This window comes from Dipteris shenzhenensis, chromosome 13 (assembly GCF_047967505.1).
Source record: "Dipteris shenzhenensis isolate YYH24624 ecotype China chromosome 13, Dip_SZ_1.0, whole genome shotgun sequence".
Taxonomy (NCBI): Eukaryota; Viridiplantae; Streptophyta; class Polypodiopsida; order Gleicheniales; family Dipteridaceae; genus Dipteris; species Dipteris shenzhenensis.
Window position 1 is genome coordinate 3,985,459 of NC_141608.1, and position 15,416 is coordinate 4,000,874.

At 37.6% G+C, this 15,416-nt stretch overlaps 1 protein-coding gene across 5 annotated transcripts in view; it reads left to right on the forward strand.

The window, feature by feature from the left end:
- ATR (Ataxia telangiectasia-mutated and RAD3-like protein) overlaps positions 1-2,611 on the forward strand; it is a 33,083-nt gene extending 30,472 nt beyond the window's left edge. For 4 of the 5 annotated variants that reach the window (XM_087383297.1, XM_087383298.1, XM_087383299.1 and 1 more), the window contains 3 exons: positions 27-644; positions 837-1,031; positions 1,118-2,611. In XM_087383297.1, the coding sequence (XP_087239423.1) occupies positions 27-644; positions 837-1,031; positions 1,118-1,285 (981 nt within the window). In that variant the 3' untranslated portion in view covers positions 1,286-2,611. The remainder of the gene's footprint in view (positions 1-26; positions 645-836; positions 1,032-1,117) is intronic. The other variant, XR_015541951.1, reaches the window with a different exon arrangement.
- The last annotated feature ends 12,805 nt before the right edge of the window (positions 2,612-15,416 follow it).

Consider the following 15,416-nt stretch of genomic DNA (forward strand, 5'->3'; position numbering starts at 1 on the left):
AACTTGTGATGCGAAACTGGTTCTAGGTCGTTTTTCAAGGTAGTGATGGAACAGAGCACCCATTTCTGTGCAAACCAAAGGATGACTTGCGGAAAGATGCTCGTATGATGGAGTTTACTGCCATGATCAACCGGTTGCTTTCTAAGGATCCAAGAAGTAGGAGGCGAAAGCTATACATCCGCACTTTTGCTGTAATTCCCCTAACTGAAGATTGCGGAATGGTGGAGTGGGTCCTTCACACCAGAGGCTTAAGGCACATATTGCAAGACATCTATGTTTCTTGTGGCAAATTTGACAGGCAGAAGACAAATCCAACTATCAAACAGATCTATGATGAAAACCAGGGCCATGAGGTTGAGACATTCCGAACAAAAATCCTTCCCATGTTTCAACCCGTCTTTCACAAATGGTTTTTGAATACTTTTACTGAACCAGCTAACTGGTTTCGCTCTCGAGTTGCATATGCCCACACTACTGCTGTGTGGTCCATGGTTGGCCATATAGTTGGACTAGGGGATAGACATGGTGAAAACATTTTGTTTGACTCAACAACGGGTGATTGTGTGCATGTGGATTTCAGTTGTCTTTTTGACAAGGGTCTTCAACTGGAAAAGCCAGAACTCGTTCCTTTCAGGCTGACACAGGTCTGCCAGTCTTTTTCATCCTGCTCTATTGGTACAGACAAGATTTGTATTGTGGGTGAGGACATTTTCAAAATAAAAGTAGAGACTGCTCAGTTTAATTCTGTTTTTGTCTCTCTATGATCCTTTGCATCTATGTAGCTTGCCGTTTGTCTGTGTTTAATCTTTAAGTTCTCTTGAATGGTGATTGTGCAGAACATGATAGATGGGCTTGGAATCACGGGCTATGAGGGTGTTTTTTCCCGAGTGTGTGAGATAACCTTGTCTGTATTGAGGTCAAATCGTGAGACCCTCATGAGTGTGCTGGAGACATTCATTCATGACCCATTGGTGGAATGGACTAAGTCTCACAAGTCCAGTGGGGTTGAAGTGAAAAATCCTCACGCACAGGTAACAAAGAAGGGTTGGTAATGCAATTTTGACAACATAAGTTGATATGCAGCATGCCTCTGACTGAACCTTTATCTGCTATGTAGCGAGCAATATCAAATATCGAGGCAAGGTTGCAAGGCGTTGTTGTAGGAGTCGGTGCTGCACCATCTCTACCACTTTCGGTTGAGGGACAAGCCCATCGATTAATTGCTGAGGCTGTTTCTCATGAAAATCTGGGAAGAATGTACATATGGTGGATGCCTTGGTTCTGAACAAGAGAGGGAAAGCTAGACGTATATAAGCAGGTACAAAAAGAGATTGATCTTGGAGAGCTTGAGAAACTGTGGTTCCTTAAGGCGTAGCTGTCTGAAGGTGCCAGGTATGTTACATTGCCCAGCTATGGACTTGGCAAGACACCTACACCCACACCCCCAAGTGCTTTAATGTACAAGTATATCTTCACTCAAAAGGTACGGGATGTGGAATCAATCAAGATTTTACTTGTGCACTGTACCCTTCGGGACTCCTGACTTTTCTTACAGAGATAGGTAATGCTAGGATGTATATAAGCAGGGTTTAAAAGAGACAGTGATCTTGGGGAGCCTGAGAAACTGTGGTCCCTTAATGGCATAGCTGTTCAAAGGTGGCGTACCTGTTATAAAGCCTAGCTTGGACATGGCAGGCCACACACGACCCCCACCCCCACTCATGCATGTACATATTACATAGTATAATACATAAGAAGGTGCAAGTCTCTTCTCATATTTCCAAACAGATCATCTTGTTTTATTTTCTTTGGTTGAAACTACCAGACAGGCCTCTTATCTAGATGTTCAATATTGGAGCTTGTCATAACCACAATCAGAAACACAACAGTCTGCAATTGTAAATTTAATCACTTGGCTCACTATATATCTGAACTTCCTATCTAGGTGCTCGGAGTGGGCTTATGCTGGGGGATACCTTCTTAGTTTTCTATCCAAGGTGAGTCATGAACTAACCAGAGGTATGCTAACTCCTCACAGAGGACTCTTTTTTAGTAGGTTTTTACATTCCAAGGAAATGGTAAGCGATTTTCTGAACAAAGAGGTGGAGCCTACATATAGGCTGATTGGATGTAATGAAGTTGATTCACGTGCTGGTAAGGGGCATCCTTGAGAAAGTGCAAGAAACAGCAAGGACCAGTTATTGGTGTTGTAAGTCATCATTATGTAAGAGATGAGATTGCCTCTGATTTTCCTGCGAAGGGAGTTTGCTGACGTGCATTGACTATAGAAGAATATATCGAGGCCGTTTGTTGCACCTCTTCTCATTCAGGCAGGAAGCTAACTTGAGCTGCTGTTTTTGGATGCTGCTACTGTTGCAGGTTAAAGCAAATTGTCTTGGAAGGAAGCCTTGAGGATTACGATAGAAATGGTATATTGATACAGTAAAAAAGACAGCAGCTCGCCCAAGTGTTGCACAATAATATGGATCTAACATGTGCTGAAAGTATCATTACCCTTTGTTCAAGCAAAAATGCCATCACCAAATAGTGTTTACTATACTTTTCTTGGTTTTTTTGACTTATCCCAAGGATTCCAGAAAAATTGCCTGGAGAGTAATATAGATCGGCCATCATTACACGTCCCTCCCTTCAAGTCAGATTTTTAGTATGCTTTTACGAATGGTCTTACACGTAGGAGGCTTACATAGGGACTTGCATTACCTTGTCTGCACACGTGCATCCATGTTTGAGCATGTATCCACACAAGCTTTACTTACATGGCCTATATGTTTTGCTTGACGTCAATATTTAAACAATTGAAGTTATAACTTGCATATTGCTGCCTATGGCTAGTGCAATGCATTGAACAGTCTAAGCGATTAACTAAGCTTGAGATGTGTACGTATTAGTAAAGCACAAGATAAAATGCCATTACACCCCTAAAAGGCAATGCAATGCAATTACAACCGGGGAAAAGGCAGGAAAAGGGTATTGGACTTGGTCAAAGACTCGAAAGGTATAGAAGAACGTAATTCAACCAATGGGAACCAAGAGGCCACAAAGGAATTGCAACTAATCTAAAAATATTTGGGGTATTGCAATATTGCATTCATAAGAAAGTTTTAAGAGGCACCAACCTCATACTATAAAGAAGCTAGAGCCAACAAGAAATCAAGGAAGTTGTGGAAAACATAGGTCTATGTCACACATGGGAACTGTATAAATTTCCTAAAGGGAACACCAAATATGGAGCTATTGGAATATGTTGCCATAGGATAAACTCAGGTTGAAACCATTGACCATGCATAGGCTATATGGCGGTTGTGGTGTGCATCTAAATGGATTTGTGGGGAACTTAGTACTTGATCTCAAAAAGAAATTATATAGGTAATTCAAGCACATAGGGCATGTATACTAGAATATACTAGCATTTCGCCGATAAGGGTTTAAGAAATAGGAGTGCAAATACATTTCATGTGTAAAACTACTTGTCTTCTTTGTTGTTTTATACTCTTTATTAGAAGCAATTGCTTGGATATTGAAGTGGTTGCTTTAAGAAAAAGCATTCTAATTGCTAACATGTTTACCTTAAATTGATGGATGTTAGAGCACCAAGGACAATGTCAATTAGGTTGCAACAAAGTTGACATGTATTGCAAATCTCAAATAGGTGTAGATGCTTGTATTGTTGTATGCAATGGGTCACAAGCATGTATAATCATGTAATCTTCATGTAAACCTCTTTATAACTTACTAGTGTCTTTGCATATTCCATAAATTTATGACTGCTTTTGGGATCTATTAGTCGTTATGTCTTTCTTTGATCTAAAGTTGCATCTTGTCTCTTAGTGTCAATGCAAGCGCCTTAGCAAGGATTTATAATTCTTATTCAACATTGTAAGAGTGCTCCAATGTTCTAGCACTTCTTTAAGGCTTGCCTTTGAGAATAGGTTTTACATTTCTTGTGTTATCATAGGTTTAGTGTATCCACAAGTAAGGCTCTTTTCTTATGATTGAATCAATCTATATCCTAGAATATCTCAAATGGTATTGAATTTTAATAGTCAACCCACCTTTAGAAGTGCTTTACCTTTAGCCATTTTTAGACTTGCTTAATATCTTGAGATGTGATGTCTTTTTATAGATATTTGCAATCAAAGGTAGAGTTCTCATCGAGTGGCAATCTCTTCAATTCTTATTTTATTGGTACTTCATTATTCCTGTCTTAGCTATTTGTTCTAGGGCTTCCCTTACCACTTGCAAAATCTTATTGTTTGATGAGATAGTGCCTCTATTTAGTAAGATTGGATACACCTCTGGATGAGTGAGCATTACAAAGGTAAGAAGCTCTTGCGTGAGATCCCATTTGTGGATAAAAAAGTGCTTGTCCATTTGCTCAATTTATTCTCATTCGCCATCACAACACTGCCCAAGGTGGAGACGAAGACTAAATTTGTAAAACATTGGGGTCCCCTTGTTTTCATCCAATCATCTTTGTTGAAGTTGTTGCAACATTCGCTTGTGAGAGCAATGCCAAAAGACCATTTCCTATTGCAACATCTAGACGTGTGTATCTTGCCTAAGGAATCTTTTTGCACTTTTGTTTGTATAGCTTTAAATTAAGCATCAAGACTCTTGAGTTGTCTCAACTATTCTTTAAGGCTAAGAGGATGCCTTTGAGCTTCACTAATTTTGATCCTACATGCAATCATGGGTTTCATTCTTCAATCTTTGTTTGACTTTTACTTATTGGAAGACTTTGTTTCTCTTTTATTTGAAGAAGATTTGGGTTTTTTCCATCATTTTGATCCATTTGTTATATGGGTTAGCAATGCCTCCAAAAGATGAGTCCAAAATTTTATTGTCCTTTGTGCATGTATTAGTTTTAGAAGGGGCTTTAAACCAATAAGGCATGGTTCTCCATCAATAATATCAAACACTACTTGGAGACATTTGTACTCCAAAACTATTTTGATCATGTACCATTGGAGTCTAGTCTATCTAGCCTTTATCCCTCGGTGATAAGACAACAAGGAAAGGAGGAGCGTAAGATGCATCTAGTATTTTTGTCTATCCTTAAATGAGTTGCAAGTATCAAGTTGACCCTTAATGCTAGTCCAACTATAACTTTTGAATTTAAACTTTATTAAGATCTCTTATGATGAACATCTTTGTCTCTCTAACCTCTTATAGCTCACAATTGTCTTCCTTTTTGTTGGACTTGGAAATGTATATTAAGACAATTATCGTTATCATTTCTTGAACTTTGATCCCAATTCCAATTCCCCATTTCCTAGATCAATGTAAACCATGTATATGTTGTTGTTTCACCAACATGATAGTCAATTATAAAACATTGTTTGTTGGCATTAGTGTGTGATTTGAGTTGTCAAAAGAACAATTTTAACTTCTTGGGGGACCACGAATCCAAAAACCCATCTTTTTATCCTCTTACATTTCATATTACTCTAAAATCCTTGTATCTACTTGAGCATGATACTTTTTATTTTTCACTTACCACGGCCATCCTCTTTTTGTTCTTCTTATGCTATTGATATGACTTGTCCTTCTCCTTTTTTTCTTCTCTTAAATAATCTAAGCTTCTTTCTCTAACATTTCATCTCTAGATGCATGAAGTTGGTATTAAGAATTCATTTTTTGAGTTCTTTTATTACTCTTTGAAAGTATGATGGGAGTAGCAACAATCGATGCCCCTTCCTTCTCTCATGGTTTAGTATCCGTATTTAAGAAATGTCTAAGAGCTATGCTTAATAGTTGGCTTAGTATGAACCTAATTGCCAATTACTAGGATACACCAAGAAAATTGAGAAGAATGGCTAACTTTATCTATCTGTAACCTTACTTATAGGTACATTGGGGAAAAAGAGATCGCTCTATGATTAAGTTTGGCATGCAATATTTTGGCCTAATTTTCCAAGTACTGATGTTCGAAATATTGTTCATGAAAAAAATTAAGCAAACATAATTAATAATGCACAAGCAAAGGTTTTCATGCTAAACTAGGTGATAATTTATAAAATGATGTGGCAATATGAGATTTGTAAATACCACATGAGTTGAAATTGCTAGTATGCTGTGTCAACTTGGGAAGCATCCAAAGCTTCTATACATTTGGATCTCTAAATATGCCACATTGCTATGCTCGCCAGAATCTGCCACAAAGTATCCATAGATGCATGGCAAGTTTGTAGAGAGAGCCAGTAACACATGGAGTCCATGAAGAGGGATCTTTGTTCTCGAAAAGGCTCCTAGCCATGTGTTCCTAGAGTGAAATCCGTCACCCAAAAGAACCCAATCCAAGGGTATGAATACATCAATCTGTTGTATTCTCCTTGCATTCCCTCTGAGGTGGCTTACGATTTGGAATCTATGATCATCCGGAAGGCATCTGAAGATACTCCAAGAACCTACAGAGAAAGCAAGACCTCTCTCTCATAAGGACCATTGCATAGAGGTACTTAGTGGTCTACCATCCTCATCAAGTATAGAATTATTCCACAGCTAGCACTACTCGAAAGATCCTTGACACAGGGTATTATTGGCCCTGACTCAACAAAGATGTCCATGAGTGGTGCCGAAGTTGTGAGGTATGCCAAGCATATGGACGTAAGCAATTGGTTCCTAGGCCCTTGAATCCCATTCCAGCATATGGTCCATTGACATTGTGTTATCCTCATTTGTCATGAATTTCTGCCCCATAAATGATTTTATGATTGGATTATAATGGCTCCAAGGAATCATGGAATGAGCTTAGATCTCTTATTTTTTGAAAGTACTTTATCAGTGCTACTCTAATTGCATGGTTCAATAGCATAGTGACTCTTCCTTTTTATATCTGGTGATTGCAAGCTATTAATTATGGTCTTGTACTATCATGAAAATTGAAATTAATTTGCTATACTTAGAATTATCTTAGAACTTGGTTGGTTATAAAATGTCATAAGCTACTTCTTATGACTACATAGCAGATTGTATGGAATAATAAGACTTGCTAATAGCATTTTTGGTGGTTTATTGGCTAACTTTATATAGGCATGTGGCTGATTTTTGTTTATCGTATTTAGTTTTCCTAGTGGTCATCACATTACTTTGTGATCTAGAACTAATTGTAGTTGGCTTATACTACCATGACTTATGGTTAACTTGTAGCATCCTATAACTTGTCATTTGCTCACATTGAATGGTCATCATTTGCTTAATTTTGTGATTTAGAATGGACTTTTACTATGAGTAACTTGGATCTACTATCATGCCTTGTGCTAATGTATTTGGGGCTATCATGCATATTGTATAAATTTAATTGGAATCTTTCATTTGATGATGTGCATTACTCCTATTTTTCACTGATTATGTGTATTACTATTATTTTTTATTTACTTAGTACTCTTTATGAAATCATGATGGTTTCATGATCATGATATATCTATTATAGCATTTATTTTAGAAACATATCTTGCTTCACTACAATGTCTTACTATAGTAGCAACTCTTCATTGGAATGCACTTTATTTGCATATATTTTTTCCATTTTGGGTCATTTTAGTGGATACCAAGATTGATATTTAAAGTAACATGCTTACATGGTATGATAGAATCTTTACTATCGTAAACTTTCCCTCTCTATGCAAGGGTTATGATCCATTTCTTGAATGCCCTAGAATTTTATCTGGCAAATAATTTTTCAAATTCATAATAATGATAGTTTTGTTGAATGTACTTGGGATGCTATGAATATATAAAACTATGCATCTATGTGGGATTTGGCTTAATAGGATTGGATTACCCTATGTCTTACATATACATGTCTACTAGCAATTTGATGGGAATTTAATTTATTGTGAACATAATGGGAGTGGAGTACCCCCTTATCATGGTCCAACTTTGTAGTACGGCATAATATGGATTATTAGTTTATTGGTTTTTTCTATGGTTGGCCTCCCTCTATATGCAGGGGTTGTGTTTTACTTCTTGATTGTTTGGAAATGTGTTTAGTAAATTTCAAGTTTTAGATGTTTGTTTGATGAAATGAAAAGTTCATTGACTAGTACTATGCATGCATAAAGATGTGCAAATAGGTGGGTTTAGACATGTCTCCGGTGCCTATTACACCTATAAATTATATGATGGTGGATGAATGGGATTTTAGTTCATTATGAATGATGGGAGGGGAGCACCCCCGCTACAATGTCATGAATTTTTGTTATAGAATATTATGGCTTGCTAGTTTTTGGATTTTGTTGCCACATATTATATCCAAACCTCTTATAATTTTATCCACAAATTCATTTTAAAAAATAGGTTTACTTTTATTATCTAGAATTAGAACTCATTCAATTATCTCCCAAGCCTAAAAAGTACACTCAAGTTTGGTAGCTCAATATGTTACACAGAACTGAACTTAAATATTCATTTTTTGAAAATTTCCAAGCAATGTTTTTTAATGGACATAGCAATAGGCCAAATTGCAATCTAGCAACCTAGCAATAAAAATCCTAAATACAATAGAGCAATAACTTAGAAAAATAATCACATTAGTCTAATCATTTATATAGAAACAATCACTTTGGAGTAGGAAAAAATGATAGATGAGGGGCTACACACACACACACACACACACACACACACACACACACACACACACACACACACAAATACTCTGGGGATTGCTTGGTATAGACCCTCCTAATCTATGATGGATATATTAGGAGTGAACCTAATTTGGCCTAAGCCACCCCTAGATTACCTTGTCATAACTTGGAAGAAAAGAAAAATAAAAGGAAATAACATTTAGAAGAGCATCCTAAGAGGTCCATCACTATATACTTCAAAATTAATAACAAACACCTGTGGTATGTGAGGATTTGATTTCCTATTTTATAACAAAATAGTAGTAAGGATTATATGTCATTATATTGCAAAGGGGCATGAGGATATGAAAATGAGATGGTATGTACATTGTATATGTATTAGATATGAAGGAGGACACCCACGTAATTGTGGGTACCTCAGCAATTAAAAAACTAGATATTGATGGGTAATGGCATAGCAACTGGAGGAGGTTAATGAAAGAGCGGGACATTTTGGCGAGACAATGAACATGTGGAAAAGAGAAGAAACCAACATAGGGCATGATCTCCCATAGATTGAATGGAAGTATGGCATATTGAATCTCCTTCACTTTGTGCGGACTCGAGGACTCCGCACATGGCTTGAGACCTCTAGAAAAGAACAAGGAGTCTTGGCTACAAACTAAGGAGAAAAGATAAAAGAGCCTTGAGTACCACGCCATTGCAAAAGCTCTTTCTGAGCTTTGTATTCCTGCATCCAAGCTGTGGAGTGATGGATAACGTCCAGGTAGATAGTCAGACATGCCATACCTTGGGATTTATGTAGCACCCTACTATCAAGCTCAAAGAACTTTTCTTACAAATGGTTTGTATTGCTCGCTCCAAAAGGAATAGCCAATATGACTTCCTCTTCACAAGCCCCCCGCTCCCTCAGTATGACTGATTTTTTCAGAAACTTCTTGATCCTATATTTTGTGACCCTTTGGTTCCTTGGATGATATGTGACCCGGTAGTCTTGTTTTTGGAAGGCAACAGTTTGTTTGGTAGAAGCCCTCCTTATTGATGGAAGGAATTGCCAATGAAAATTCTGGTTGAATGGTTTATGAGATTGGTTCTCTTCATAGTCAACCTCCACCCTCACGAATGCATGAGTTATTTCAATGCAACATTATGGATTTGTGGCATGGGCTGGCATGCGTATTTGTTAATATTTTAGTGTCTAAGTTGTCTTCCTCTAACACTACTTAGAGCATATGAACAATGGATTCCTTGTGATTACTCCGCTTATACTTTTTGGTGCCTGGTACTTGACATCTCATGTACATGACTTCTCTCTCCCAAACCTTTTGGTTGTGTCTTGCCAACCATTTTTTGGGTTATGTGACTACTTTTTCAAAGGAGGACGTTTGACATGTAGTATCTATAGTTAGCCTATTTTAACAAGGTATTGACTGTGAAAATTGCTGATATACTTGTGTGTTGCAACCTCGCTTCCACATGAGAGCGGGGACGTTCTACTTGTTAATGACCATCGACTAGGGCTAAAAGCTCTAGCATTTTCTAACACGATTGTTATGATTTGGATTAGAAACCCAATATATGCGATGGTGAATTTATGCTAGATGAGTGTATGCTGAGATGGCATCATAAGCCTTGTACTAGTGATTAAGAAAAGTTGGAGGATATTAGCATAAGAAGCATTCCACATTTGAAGCTATGTTTTTACCCTTGATTGTTGGATTTTTGCACACACAATTTTAACCTTGTGCATTGACTTGGCTTTACAATTTCCATCCATTGCTGGGGATGGATCGTCAAAGGCTTAACACCCACCTTGCTAATAAATAAGAGATGGACAATTGGTAGGAACAGACTGACTTGTCTATGGATGGCTCCTCCTTCCTATAAGGAATGATCACACTCTAGGTAATGATAGATATATGTTACAAATTGAGAACATCATTGTGAATTTATTATGCCTTATATCATGTGGCCATCTGAGGAGGGGTGCAACATGACACACCATTGACTTCATGTCTGAAATAGAAACATGAAACATGACACACCATTGACTTCATGACACACCATTGACTTCATGTCTGAGCAGTAAAGAAGTTTAGGTCATACTTGCTACCTCGCCCTTTTTTCTTCCTTACATCTCAACCTGCTTTACAATTTTTGGTTCGCAAACCCAATCCTACTGGAAAGTTTGCTAAGTGGATTTGTGAGCTTCAAGAGTTCCTTTTCACTTTTATTACAGAAAGCACCACTAGAGCTTCTTGCAGATTTGCTTACAGGTAAGGAGGAAGAAGAAGTAACAAAGGCAAAGGAAGACTTAGATGGAGAGTTGGAGACCCCGCCAATAGCTTTCAAGCTGCATTTTGATGGAGCCTTTAGCCCTTCTAGGAAATGTGGGGCTGGGGGGATAATTCTATTTGATCCAGAAGGAAAAGATGTATGGGCCAAGGGTAGGCAATTTCCTAAAGCAATATCAAATAATGTGGCTGAGTACAATGCATTGATCTGTGGATTAGAAGATTGCCTAAAGGAAGGAGTGAAAGGGGACTCTCAACTGGTCATTAGGCAAATGAAAGGTGTTTAGAAGGCACGGAATCCTAATTTACAAGATCTTTATAAAAGAGCGATGGAGTCAAAGAAAGCTTTTGAGTTTTGCAAGTTTGTCCATATTCAAAGAAAAGATAATCATCAAGCTGATGAGATGGCTACTAAAGCTATAGCTTCTTTCACTAAAGCTACTCTTGCATTGATAGATACAGGTTGGCTAGAGCTCCAAGATGTTTAATATTACTTGGATAAAGGACATTTTCCTCGTGGATTGACCCCTCAACAAAAGCAGAGGCTCACAAGGAAGGCTCGTCCTTATACAACCCTTGGGGATGTTCTATACAAGCAAGGTAAAGATAAGGTTCTTAGGAGGGTAGTGAGCTTGGAAGAATCAAAAAGGATTATCGAGCTATGTCATGAAAGTTCAGGTCACTTTGCTTCGATAACCTCCAAGACTTTTTCCATATTTCCTTTTCCAATCACTAATATTCTACATCAATCATTTATGGAAAGTTGCATCACCAACTTCTTTGAATCAGGGTGCTCCTTTATCTCATGCATGTACAGGGCCAAGATTTTCTCATGGACTTTCTTATCAAGCATTGTTATAATGGCCTAGCAACCAAGTGAAGGTGCTGGCAATGGATCAACATATCCAAGAGCTTTCAAGTCCTAATGCCATACAAAGTCCTACTACGCAAGGTCAAGCATAACCATTAGTTATGAGATTTTTATTATCCCACAATGGTTATACAAGTGTGTGTTCATCCTAGATCTCTACCATTTCTCTTTCCATTGCAATTCGAAGTCTTCCATACTTAGTAAAGGCAATCAAATCCATTACAAACATTTCACCAAGGCCTTTATAGCATTTATACAAAGGATTACCTTAATGCAAGTCATATCACCATACTGCTACTTTTTATATATAATTCTTTGTTATTGATTCTACAAAAATAGCTAATCACCATGATGTAAAGTATGAATCTAAAGCTAAGAAGCTACAGTGTACCAAAGCTATCATAATTAGAATCCATCTCTATATCTTAGGAGAGGGAAACCAGGTCCAAAAAAGGTTACATAAGCTTGTCACAAGTTGTCTTGTAAAGATCCTTCCCAAGTACGAGTCTTCAAAAATTACAAAACCTATTTGAAGTCACCCCATGTTATAAAATCTCCCATTATCTTTGACTATCCACTTAGTTCTTCCTTAATCAAATTGTGCTACTAAGCCTTAAGGGTCATAATATAAAGGATACACTTTCTTAATACGATCAACGATAGCAGTTTTATCAGTACAACATAGATCACAAATATTATTTGCAAAAAACAATGACTATTGAAGGTGTTCTTACTTATGGTTCCACTCAAGTGGTTGGGATTTCTAATTGAGAAGATGATCCCTCCAAAAGTCTTGCTGTTTGCAAAAAAATCCTCATAGAGTCAGTATGACTAGTGCATCAGAAAGTAAGTTGTTCATTTGCCAACATGATTCATATCTTTGATTTTGTTGTGCCAACAATATTATTCTGCGAACCTAATTGAGAAGTGCACCAACTTACCTAGCACCATCACAACTAAATGAAAGTTAGAACAAATCATTTAAGTTGTGAAAGTTAGGCTTTATGCTAGCACACAATTGTTATCCATGTCGCTCTTATCTAGATCTACCACCAGCAACAATAAAACCTTGGCATTATTCATAAAAAGTGATTACTAGTTGGCATTATTGTTAATACTAAATGACTAAATGGGCTAAAGTTCATGACAATAAATAAATGGCTTGAAAATCTTTAAAAATATTAAAATTTCTTTCAAAATAAACTTTGATAAAACATTTATGTATCAAATTCCAAAGGAGATTTTAGCTTTTCCTTAAAGGAGAACATAACATATCTATCATAAGTCTCCTTTTATTGAATCATAAATATTATTATTACTATGAATGACAAACCCGTGCTTTCTCTTTTTCTTAAAGAGATTCTGCTACAAGGACTTATACACATCAGATCCCTATATCATAAAAACCACCTGGCTTAGAATCTCCTTTTTCTTGGGCCATTAAAAACCTTAAAGGTCTCCTTAGATATAAGCATCGATGGATCATTTTTCTACTATTCCAACTTAATTAAAGTATAGTCCCCATCATAAATGGGCAATCTAAGTAGCCCAAACTTATATGATATCCTTTTCCTATATATATATAAAATAAATGTAATAGAATGTGTGATCAAAAGACTACAAGGAAAGTTCCATTATGGGGATCCAAAAAAAGAGTGCAATAAGGCATAATAATTTCTTTGCTTTGCTACTCTTAAAGAAAATACCTATTATGAAGCAAATGTGGTCTTTGGCTTTTTTCTAAGATGATTCAACCATCTATGGCTTGATTGCAAACTTTTACAAGTTAGAAAAAGCATATAGCAACGAAGTGACTAGAAGAAGTCATCGCACCATAGGTTTGAACTAACACGGTTACTAATGGGTAGTGGAAGCCGAGGGACTCTAAGTAATATCACTAAGATTTTCTAGTGTCTATTGAAGCTACTCCTAGCATATGGGGCTTGGTGTAGGAGTTTTCTTTAGCCATTTCCTTCACTAGTTAAAGCCGACCCAACTCTTTACATGTTCATATACCAGGTCCAATCCTATGGTCATTTTTTTCCAGAAGGTGGAAGTTTTCATCATATAAAATATCGCAGATATGAAATTCCACTCTGCTCATGGATCCAAGCTTATCATGATCACAGTTAAGAGAAAAAGTTGCCTCATAAAGTGTCCAAGAATATCCTTCCGTATCAAGCCCCAAATCCAGACCTAAAGCCCTTCTTTCTCCATTTCACCGTACCTCTCCTTAGCCTCCATGAGTTTCCGACTTGCATAATACACTGGTTGCATGCGTCCTTGCTCACCCTTCTGAAGTAGTATAGCTCCCATTGAATGAGTTGACACACTTGGATTCACATAGAAATCATCCTCCAACCTAGGAGGTTGCATAATTGGCCTTTGGCTCATGCATTCCTTAAGCAAACAAAATGCCTTATCTTGCTCTAGTCCCCATTGGAAAGATACATTTTTCTTTGTCAATAAATTTATAGGATACATCTTTTTGGAAAACATATCAACAAATGGTGGTAATACTTTGTTTTACCCAAAATGCCCCTCACCTCTCTAACATTACTAGGTGGCGGAAGGGCCATGATTGCTTGTACCTTCTCAGGACCCATTTCTATACCTTCCTTTGAGATAACATGTCCTAACAAAGCCACCTTCTTCCTAGCCAAACGGCGTTTTGCAGGATTAAGGCAACCTTTTGCATCATCAATACTTTTCAATGCAGTCCTCAACTTTTCCAAGTGATCCATATGGCTTGAATAAATGCAAAAATCATCCAAAAATACTCTTATGAACTTTCCCAAGTAGGGTGCAAATACCTGGCTCATGAAACATTGGAAAGTTGCTGGTGCATTAGTTAAACCAAATGGCATCACCCTATATGCATACACCCCCCATGGTGTAACAAATGAAGTCTTCCTTTGATCTTCCTCACAAATCCGAATTTGGAAGTATCTGGAGTACCCATCACAAGCTGAATATATTTCATGGCCTGCAACTTGATCCAATATCTCATGCTGAAATGGTAGAGGAAAATAATCCCTCTTTGTGCATGCATTCAAAGGGCGAAAGTCCACACAAACACGCCATTTCTTTCCTTTCTTGGGAGTAACCACTACCAGAGAAACCCACTCCAAATTCTCAACTGGAAAAATAAATCCAACTTGGAGCAAGTTAGTTACCTCCTTCTTGAGCACTTCTGCTTGTACCACTCCCGACCGTCTAAGCCATTGCAGCACTGGCTTGCTTTGAGGCTTCAAGTCAATTTTATGCTCCACTAAGGTAACTTGGCGCACCTGTGAGTAACTATTTGCAAATAGATTAGGAAACCCATCAAGCATTTCTAGGTATTCATCTCTTTCAGTACCTGTTATAGCCTCATCAAGAAGAATCTCATTTTGTTGGCAAAGACTAGTACGATCCACCACTTCCTCATACATGGTTGAAGATGATTCTCCTTCTGAAGCTCCATTTCCTTGATTGTCCCCCCAATCAACACCAAGGCAAAGACCAAACACCAGTCCTTCCACCTCTCCTTCTGAGATGGACTCCTCGGAGGTGCCACTTGTCTCGTGATTGGATGACTCGGACTCTGAGCTCTCGAAAGTTGAAGTTTCCTCCTTTACCACCTTCTTGTGGTGACTCTTG